Source organism: Frankliniella occidentalis, unplaced genomic scaffold, assembly GCF_000697945.3.
Source record: "Frankliniella occidentalis isolate FOCC.00 unplaced genomic scaffold, Focc_3.1 Scaffold113, whole genome shotgun sequence".
Lineage (NCBI taxonomy): Eukaryota > Metazoa > Arthropoda > Insecta > Thysanoptera > Thripidae > Frankliniella > Frankliniella occidentalis.
In genome coordinates this window covers 100,466-111,250 of record NW_026267241.1, presented here as the reverse complement: position 1 = coordinate 111,250, position 10,785 = coordinate 100,466, and the positions used below count along the sequence as shown (strand labels likewise).

The 10,785-nt window shown below is 36.2% G+C and overlaps 1 protein-coding gene across 6 annotated transcripts in view; it reads left to right on the top strand.

Annotated features, from left to right (window-relative positions):
• LOC113217521 (GTPase-activating protein skywalker) overlaps nt 1-9,682 on the top strand; it is a 13,616-nt gene extending 3,934 nt beyond the window's left edge. For 2 of the 6 annotated variants that reach the window (XM_026437461.2, XM_026437463.2), the window contains exons 2-12: nt 1,221-1,440; nt 1,523-1,673; nt 1,757-1,945; nt 2,043-2,167; nt 2,257-2,364; nt 2,452-2,625; nt 2,725-2,943; nt 4,130-4,216; nt 5,205-5,363; nt 5,451-5,680; nt 5,773-9,682. In XM_026437461.2, the coding sequence (XP_026293246.1) occupies nt 1,264-1,440; nt 1,523-1,673; nt 1,757-1,945; nt 2,043-2,167; nt 2,257-2,364; nt 2,452-2,625; nt 2,725-2,943; nt 4,130-4,216; nt 5,205-5,363; nt 5,451-5,680; nt 5,773-5,914 (1,761 nt within the window). In that variant the 5' untranslated portion in view covers nt 1,221-1,263 and the 3' untranslated portion in view covers nt 5,915-9,682. The other 4 variants (XM_026437462.2, XM_052270211.1, XM_052270210.1 and 1 more) reach the window with 4 other exon arrangements.
• Nucleotides 9,683-10,785: the final 1,103 nt, after the last annotated feature.

Here is a 10,785-nt window from a genome sequence, read left to right as displayed (position 1 = left end):
ATGCCGAAATCTGAAAGCGGCTGAAAGGTCGCGAGTCTGAATGTCCGCTGTGTTTGTTGACTCTGACGGAAAGGTAAACAGTACTAATTCTTGACACATTTTTGTCTTGGTACTTATTTTGTTCGTTTGAACAATGGCAAGGACTTTAGAAGTCATTTGTGGAAACTTGAAATAACGACTCTTTACGGACTGATTGAGAAGTTGAGTTTTTCAACGACCCCCTGTTTGTCCGCCTTTCTGAAAACCCTTGTCAATTCAAATTGCAGAATGCGAACCGGTTAATACTCACGTAGAGTATTGATCCTTGTAAATTTTATGGTTATTTCATTGCATTTACATCTGTTTGCGCAGCTACTTTAAGACTTTAAGTTACACTTTTCAACATTCGTTCATTTATACATAACCTATGAATTTTGCAATTTGTTTTTCACTCTAGTTTTCCGTTTACCAATCTGTTCCTCACGTTATATTCTTATTGAAGTCAATTTACACCTATTGGGTTATCCCGCAAATATTGTTTGTCATTCAACAGCTTTTTCCACACTTTCAATAGCATTGCATCAACCATTCCCTCACTGTTATCTTTTCCTTTACTCAATGAATGATCTTATTTCACTTCTTTTCCTTGTGCCCTTTTTTACCTGTCTCTCATTTTTTTATGTATTCTTTCATATATATCATCTTTTCCGTTTACACATGTTCTTTTTGATTTCTTATTCTTTCATTCTTTCCTCGCCATAAATGCAGATGAAAAGCACTCCCTTGCTCTTAGTACTGCTTTGTGTATATTCTCCATTTTTGATTGCATTCTCCATCTCAATCAGAGCCCCAAGCCAAGACACTCACCATGTGTTTTTGTTGTCACTGGTCAGATAAGAATGCGGATGGAACTAGCCTGTATCAGCAAGAGCATCAGCTTCATGTGATCAGGGCAGCTGTGCAATGTGGTGGAATCAACAGATTTATAATTTGAAAGCAATTGGCCATATAGTCAATGTAAATTTTATGGAATTAGAGTGCAAATTATTAACAACACAGACTGTTAAAAGTTCAAAATGTTAATTCACCATGTTGTAAAGTGTTAATCAATACAATTTTAAATACATTTTTTTGTTTATTTGAGATGATCTTATGAGGTACTTGGGTCAGATAAGTATTAGAGTGACTGAATTCCTCAGGTAGTGACCATTAATTTTGTCTGCATATTCTCTTTCTTACAGAAACAATGATGCTATTTGATCAAACATAGGCCTAACGGGTTAGATGGCAGTGATGCTGTCGACACTAGAAGAAGAGTCCGATATGTATGAGGTGTTCCCAGCTCATGTGGACACAAGTAGTATTCCAATTGTTCCTGATAGTCCAGCCAAAAAGAATGCCAAGCCTCTGAAGACATGGAGTGAAATAAACTCCTTAATCCAAGCTGGGAGAAAGAGGGAGGTCAGTTTGCTCAAAACCCTACCAATAGTTGTGTTAGTTTGCTGTAATGTATTTCTATATTATGAAAAATGAACTTTTACAGGTTAAACTTATACTTCGTGAGCAAGGCTGGCCTACAAATCATACCATCAGAGCTCAGCTATGGCCAGCTCTGTGCAAACAGCATTCAAGCAGTCGTCCAATGCAAGATGGCTTCTACTGGGAACTGGTTAATCAACTCTTTGGCACTACAGGTTTTTATCGGAGTCATTAACAATTAAATTGGTTTCGTTTTAAGTGACAATGTCTAATATAATACATCTTGTGATTTTTCCAGATATATCCGATAAACCTATGTTGCTTCCAGCATTTGTGGAAAACACACATTGTCTGCCATATCATTTGACACGTCGAGGACGTAGTTTGGCAGATCGCGTAGTTTGTGTTCTTGGTTTTTCTTGTCCTGACATAACCTACTCCCCAGCCTTGTATCCTATTGCTGCCTTGTTGCTGCACTTTATGCCAGGTATATTATTTTAGCTATTTGTTCTTTTTAGTATTCTTAATCCTGAGAAAAGACCCTGTTTTTAATGTTAAGTTTTTATTTACTGAAATCTTTGCAGAGGAAGAATGCTACAACAGCCTAGCAAGTCTTATTTCATCAAAAGACAAAACTTTTATAACACAAACAAAACTTCTTTATGAAGCTACATGGCGTACAGTCATGCTTATAACTAAAAAGCATATGGTAACATACTTTAATACCCATTTGTATTTGTGAAATTTTATTCTCTTTGGGCTTTGGCATTTGTAATATACGTGCCTTTGTATTTTAAGAAATCTGCTGCTGCTCATCTTGCCCGACACTGCTCCGATGCTCGTTCGGAAAGGATATATGCTGATTGGCTTTGGTGGATACTCCAGGGGTTACCACTTACTCATTTAGTAAGCTTTCAATATATACCTTTGGTTTTTAAATTTTGCATTGTTCTGCCTGTATTTATACTTTTGTTTACCCAATTATCTTGTTAGGTACGTGTTATGGACTGCTTCTTTCATGAAGGCATCAAAGTTCTGTACCGTGTAGCTATGGCAATTCTTTTCCTATTCTACAAGTATTCCACTTCACAAAGTTCAGAATGGAGTGCAGAACTTGCTGCCCAAGGTGTTGATAATGCCTTAACAAAATTCTGCAGACAGATGCCTGTGAGTAGCTAGTACTCGATTGTGATATTGTGGAACACATTTAATCTGGTTCTCCTTGTATTTGTTCTAGAAAATCTTGTGACTGTTTTTGTGTTTCAGGTGAGCCCTACCAAAGTTTTGCGAACTGCTTTCAATGTCCGAGGGTTAAGTTCATCATACATTCAAAGAGTATTTGTTAAAACGGAAATGCTGTTGAAAAGCAAGCCAGTTTTATCCAACTCTCAGCAGATTAGTCGCTCTAGGTCATCTGAAAATCTACCTACTTCACAGTCTCAAAATAATATTCAACTTGTCTCACATACATTGACAATACGAGAGGTAAGACAATTTCTTAAACATCGATGTGCTGCTTTTTAAAATTATGCTGTTGACGTTGACGACAAATTTAATTTATGGTCAAAAATCTTCTGTGTTTTGAATGTGCTTTATTTATGATGTGGAAGACTTCCTTGTTCTTCCTGCTCAGGCATAACTCATGAGAATTGCTGCAATCACTTTAATTTAATTTTCTCGCCAAAGTTCTCTGTTGACAGTTCCTTGCATATTTTTATCACTTTCTCAAAATAGTCAGTTGAGTTGGAGAGGTTGCATAAGAAATTTCAATTTCAGACTTTTGGTTTCAATTTTGTCCTTGCAAAATCTTAAATTGGAGTCCTTTGCATCAGTTCTCCTATTTTTCCTCATCCCCGCATTCTTTTGCTAGTCCAGTTATATGGATAATATTACGGTCTATTTTTCCATGTTTGTGGTAAATGAAAAACAACAAATAACCTTTGTGCGATATTCTCTTCATTCTGATGCTAACCAGCCTGAAATTCTGTATCTATCTTATTATTCCTGAATGCTCCTTAAGAAATGTCGACAGATGGGACTGTCGCATGCTTCTTTCTTCCTTAATCTCTGTTAAATCTTCAAATTTATTACACTTCTTTCTTCTACACATCTAGCTACAATATCATAATGTCTGCTGTTGTATCAACTTTACTCAAATTTGTCCCTGCTTACCTGATAATCCGGCAATATTACTTACAACTGTTAGTTTATGAGTCGTGGACTTCAATCCTATCAAAGTGCTTATTGTCTTTTGTAAGAGCTATGTACTCAGTTTATCCATCGGAGTACAGAGTTAAAATTTTGCATCTAATTTTTATATACAGTAGTTTTGAAGAAATTTCAATCATTTAGGATAATGAATGATGTTTAAACTATGTTTTCATTGAAAATCAGCCATTTTTGTGGGGCTTGTTTGTTTTCAAAAGAAATTTTATTAGCCGGAACAGTATTTAATATTTTCTCTTATTACAATATCATACAAGTGTAGTCCAAAACTAACTACAGCAACAAACCTTAGGAGTATTGTATTTTTGCATGGTTTTGGTTTTTAAGGACCAAGACAAAAAGAGGAAGGTCAGCTTTTAAGTACCATAAGGTGCTTGACAATATTGTGGTTGTGCTTTGGGTGATGGTGATGGTTTGTTTGTCTATTTACTGCTGCTACCTTAAGGGTTCTCGCTCTCCTGAACCACGCACTCACGCTATGGGAGTGTACCCTATCTACAAGATCCGTTCTGCTATTGTTTCTCAAGAGGAAGTGAGTATTGTAGTTTGTCCCTTCAAACATCATTCAGTCTTGAAAAGTTACTGGCTTGCTTCTTTGCATCCCTCCAACACCCTTTCTCTCTAAGTGGTAAGGCTTTTGTAGTAAAGTATGCAATATCCTGCATGAAGCAAAAATAAAATAAAATGCAGTACTGTAGAACATCACATCATGGTGTTTTTCATTCCAGTCTAAGGCAAGGAATTCATTATATATTCTTCCACAATTAAAGCAATTAAAGTGAGTAAGTGCTTTCGATACCAGTCAACATTTATTCTGATATTTCAATTTTGAAAAGGCACATTACTTATAAATATTTGGGACTAGATTGCTCTGTGTATATCCTGATCACCGCTTTGCTCATGATTTGTTGTCAGACACGTACTATATTCCTCCTGCACTCTCATAAAGAAATGCATGTTGGGGGCTTCTTATCATTTTGTTATGTATTCCCATCTCAGGAGTTCTTGTATAACACAACATTTCCTAGTTTCCCTCCTAGGCTGATAACAAAAGCAATTGAAATATGTTTGTTAAAAATTTAATTGCAATCAAGTTAGTACAAAATTAGGTTTTATTTTTTATTTCTTTATTTCAACAGGAGTTTTTGGTCTGCCCCAGTAAGAAGCGTTAGTGATCACTAAACAGGTATCATTGCTCATTTTTGTTTGTTTGGTGTGTATTATGTCCACTTCACTTGGTGTTGCAAATTTTCTATAATACGTACTGTTTACTGGTTGAGTGTGTGAACCCAACAACTGTCCTGCAACAGTATTGTTTAGTCAATAATTTGGGGCTTTTCTGTGCTATTTTCAGGTTAAATTTAACTATTCCCCTTACTTATTTTGTCTCTAGAATTTAGCTCCTACATTTGGTCAAAAGAGTAGATCTCTCCCTGATGAGAATTACCTAATTATGTGAAGGGAGAATTGTATATGCTATACCAGAGAACTAATGGTGTTGTTTTGATTTTTTGTTTCAGTTGTTCACACTATGGTCATGGCTACCTGTCAGAATCACCATGTATCAACCCATCCTACTGTATACAACTGAAGAACATGGGTGTAGTTTGACCACATTCTATGTACGCGTTGAACAACATGAACCAACTTTACTAATGATAAAAACAAGCAACAATGAGGTTTGTTTAATTTTCTCCCTGTTAGGACTGATCTATTAACAAAAATAACAACAAAAAAGATGTCTCAATTGGATTCTATGTTTTCAGGTCTTTGGTGCTTACTGTTCTACTCGGTGGTATGAAAGAAATGTTAAAGATGACAGAGGCAATCGCCAGGCTTACTTTGGCACTGGTGAAACATTCCTATTTAGTCTTTACCCTGAACGTGCCAAGTACCCATGGGTTGGAATGGAACAGAGTCCTGGAGAAAAACAGTTAGACCATTCTGCAGAGTTGTTTTTGGCTGCTGATCATAAAATGATAACCATTGGAGGAGGGTAAGTTTCTACATAGGTCTTTTAACATTTAAAAATTTTTACATTTTTTTTTTTTGTTGTCAAACTATGATGTTTGTATTCTTATTTGACAGTGAAGGGCAAGCTATTTGGATGGATGAAAACATCCGATATGGTAAAACAGATCGCTGTCTTACCTTTAACAACCCACCACTGTGTCCAAGTGGTGACTTTGAAATCCGTGTTCTTGAAGTTTATGGATTTGCAGGGGCTTGAACTATGGTACAAGGCCTTACACGAAGAAGAGAAAAAAATCATGACTGACCCAAGCCATCACTGTTATCATTGCTATTTTCAATTATGTTTCAAATGTTTGTTTATTTTTTTGATGTTTTCCTCTTCTTTAGTTATCTGATTTCAATATTGACTAATATTGAGCCTAATACATACATACCTTGCACCTTTTTGGCAGAAATATGTGCCATATCCTTTATGTACAACTCTATACCAAGAGACTTCATAACAATATAGGGATTCCCCCTAAGGACATGAAACAGAAGTAAATGCATTTCTTCAATCAAATAAGTTCTTTTAAAATTTCAATTTATTTTGAAATTTTAACTTGTTAAGAAAAAATGACACTTTCTTGATTCATTTTAAAATTTCTATTATCTACATTTTTCACTTACTTTCTCAAGATTTACAGTCATGATTTGGTAGTGTAATAGCAATCTATTTTTCATTTGTAGCACATAATTATTGTTCTCATGGCAATACATTTTATCTGTGTTCAACTTGAGTGGGTGGAAAGACAGGTGTACCTCCAAGTAGTCTTTGTTTAATCAGATCTTGTGAGTATGATGTGATTGTAAAATGTCTGTTGAATTCATACCACAAGGTTTTACTGCAAAGTCTATATTTATGTTTGGTAAAAGTAAGTTCACAAAGAACTTTATGTCAGATAGAGTTTTAAGAGTTTATATCTGTTAGGTATGATGCTTTGCCTGTGTTTTTGCTCGAAGCTTTGTATATATGTTTGCAACCTCCCTCTACTTTCACTTTAATGTCACTTCAAAACTTTTTTTAAATTTTTTTATGTCCTCCATCCCTTATTTGTTATTTTTTATCATTTCTCATTCCGACAGTTTTCAAGCTTGCAAGCTTATCATTGTGGGCTGAGTTAACTATGTGTCAAAATACAATTCTCTTCACCAACCAGGCATGTGTGATATTTAAATGGTTAATTCTCACCATGACCAAACAACATGTGTTCATTGAGACTTGCAGGCTCTCACTGTCTTTCCATTGTTTTGTCAATTTTTGTTTTTGTTTTTTTAATGGAAAGAAAGTTTCATTATATTCTAGCTTATACAATGTGCATGATCATAAGTGACATGACAATTCAATATGATTTTTATTGCTGATCAACTGTGTATCAAAGAAATTGTGATTCCCTTTTTGAGTCTATGTTAACAAAAAGATTCGTACTAATGCATGTGTTCTGTAGCTTTGCCTTCCTATGTCCTTCCAACTCCTACTAATTAATTTGAATATACTGTTTGTGACATGCTCTCACCATTTGTAGTGTATGTATAGCGGCAAGGCCTAACTGTAATTGTGTGAAAATTCCTGTGCTTTGTGCCGAGTGTTTGTCGTATTTTACTTTAAAACAATGTCAACCATGAAAGCAGTTTCCTGACGTAGAGCATACTTATTAAAATTATTACTACAATCAGATTTTCTTCGAATTCAGCATTGGAAATTCTGTATTCTTTGTGATTTGTTCAGAGCTTTTTAAAAGGTATTTACAAGTTTTGTATTCCCAGTGAGCTACACAATTACTCAAATTGAGCTCCTTGTTTTAGGTGTTCTCTGAACCATAGAAATGATTACCAGGACGCAGATCTTTCATTTATTTTCCCATTGGCTTATTGTTATGACCTGTAATCTTCTAGTGTTGTGTGTAAACAACTGTGATTGAGATATATGTTCTCTGCAAAACCCAAATGTTTTGCCACTCCCAAAAATGAATTATTCTAGATTTCGTATGGGAAAGCTTGCTAGTGCTGTTCCTTTCAGTGTGACATATATACAAATATATATTGTGTTAGAAGAGTTATTTGTTAGCTTATAATTGACCAAAGCCATAACTGAACTGTTGTATTGTTTTAGTGTAGCTTTGTTTAAGTATTTGAAATGCCATTTTGATGGATGTCTTTTTAGTGTGGTTTGGCTATACCCTACAAGAGAGGTAACTCTGTAGGATGTGAATGTAGATGCTAAACAGAGAACTAGATACAATTTGTTTGCAGCCTTTGCATTTGATTGTTGTTCTCAACTAGATGTGCAGTCCTTTTAAAGGAAAATTTGACATGATAAATGCAAGAGTAATTAAAAGGAAAACATGTGTTTTACCTTGAGGATGAGTCTTAGACCAAAGGCTTGCGCCTTTGTTTGCTGTTCTCCAATTACAAAGTTGGTCAGTTATTGCAAAGGTAAGAAATTTGATTAAAACTGTAAACTTTGTCTAGAAAAAAAATGTATCAGAGCTGCCTTTTATTATAAACAGCTCTGCTCTCATTTCCGGGGCACCCTCTGTAATCAGTTCTATCATTTCAGTTGCTAAAACTTATTCTGTTGACACAGAAAATTATTGGCTTAAAGATAAAATCGTCTCCAATTGAATTTGATGTGCTAATATTCTTCAAATTTGTCATTTTAAGTTCGGCAAATGCATTTATCAAATCATAATTTAATTAAGTTTCTTTGTGCATTCGGAGCTTCGGGTACGGAGTGCACTATGCTCCTATGTTCTAGTCCTTGCGGTTTGGTTACCGTTTTGTTGGTACCATTTAACTTTGATTGAAGTCTATTAGGCACTAATTTGAAATGAACGTTATGTTTATATGTATGTATCTCTTTTACTATTCAGAAAGAGAATAGTCTATCTGCTTGACATTGAAAATGACTTGCAGGTGCACAGCTGCTGGACGTTGTTAAGTTACAAACAAAGTGATAATTATTATAAACAGGTTATCAGTAGCCAGAAATGTCACATAGCACTACATTGGCATAAAGTGAAATTTAAAATGAACGCATATTCCACAAAAGATGTTATGCTGTTCAAGTGCAGTATTATTTAAGTCTAGAATGTGATTATTTCACCTAAACCAAACTTCTTGTATATTTTACTGCTTGATGCTTTAATAGAAAATTATTATTTTGACATTAAATTTGTGTTTCCATTCGTACTTGGCTTTATGATGAAGTCTTTTAAAGTACTATGTAGGTACAACAGTTTTTTATCTGGCTTTGATGTGTACAGTTTGATGGTAGTGTAAACCCTGAGGTAAAATGTTAAAAAAGATCTTTTCCAAAGGAAGTTATGTGCAGTCTCACTTAGTCAATTTTGTAATAGAGAGAAGCCCAGTTACAGTGTACCGGCGTGAGGTGTTTTAAGCTTTTTAAAAGCAGAACGATGCTATAAATGGGTTGATTTGTTTGGAAAATTGGAATTTGGAGTGTGAGAAATGCGACGTTAAAAACGGGAAACAATATATCTGGGAAACGCTGATACCGTGTTTCATTGTATCTAGTAACATCAAACTTTGCTTTGTATTCAATCTGCAGTCTTGTGTTAAAGACTTTACTCCTCTTAATGTGGTTTTGTAATACTAGTGAAAGTGACTTGTGTGTTCTTAAACACTTAAATGTTATCTCGCTGCCAATGCTTGCTGCTTGTGACATTTCTGGGTTGAACTTTTGTTACAATTACTTCATGTTATGTTTTATCTTTTAAGTTTTTGAGACTGTTTGAATAATTTCTAATGTGCTATTAGATTGTATGGATTGAACATGAAAGTAACTATAACATGTTGCCATCCGTGCAATTATTTTTATGTTTTATTATTGCTGAATGTAGCTGTACAGTTTTAAATGTTGTCATTGTTGCATGAAATTCAGTTTTCATTTCCTTGCCTCATTCATTCAACCTTGTAAACAAAAGACAAGTGTTCACGTTGTGTCATAAAGCGACTGAAATTATTTCTTGTTTGTGTATATCTGTTACCTTGGCGTTTTGATAACACAAAACCATCCCCAGTAAATATTTAAGAAGTTCATGGTAGATATCTTTCTCAAGCAGGGTTGCCACGCGTCAGGATAATCATGACAATCAGGATTTTGTCAGGATGTTCAAAAGTTGTCAGGATAATCAGGATAATGTCAGGATTTTGGGGTTAAAGTGTCAGGATAAATGGTTTGTACCGGTTATCGCCCTGATGCTCGGCGCTACTTCGGCCAGAGGCGTGGCGCTGTGGTAGTGCGCCACTCTGATATATTTTTCCTAAAAAAAAATACCCAATTTTTTTCTTAACCCCTGAAAAATGGCGCTATTTTGCTGTCAACTTGTTCTGAAAATGTCAGGATAAAGTCACTTTTTCGTCAGGATTTGGTCAGGAAAATGTCAGGATATTCGGAAACTGGGACTTCGTGGCAACCCTGTCAAGGAGACAGACAACCTGTCCCACAAGTCAAACAGCTTATATTTAGCCCCTTGTTTCTTGTCTCATGTGAGGGTTGTAAAGGGTGGTTCACCTTTGTCCTTTCCAATCCAAACCAGGGGAAGATCAAGCGTGTTAAATTAGAACCAGAAGGACGAAGTACATACCAGGTGGCTGATTTACGCCGCGCACATCTGTAGGTATACTGTACCACATGCACGAGTGCGGGCGGGCTTGCCTATCGCCCCTGTCCACGGCGCCTTACGAACGAGCCGAACAAGTAGGCAACCCGCCCGCACGCGTGCATGCGGTACAATATAACTATGGAAGTGCGCGGCGTGAATCAGCCACCTGGTATAATGTAAATTACCTCGTAAAGTCCCCGTCACGACAGACGCCTTAGAGAGGAGCCGTGGCCTACCTCGCAGGCGTCCAAGCGACAACTCGTGTCGCGGCGACAAGCGGTACACGTCCCTGTTCATGGACACAAAAATGTGGTCACAAATGGGGCAACATACGATGTCCGACGCCACCAGCCACACGCCCCTTTTGTAGTTAAACATTTGCAGCTACAGTCGACATGACCGCATGCCTCGCCGCATGCAGCTTCATCCGAACCAAAATTGTCGGCCCTAAGATCAACTC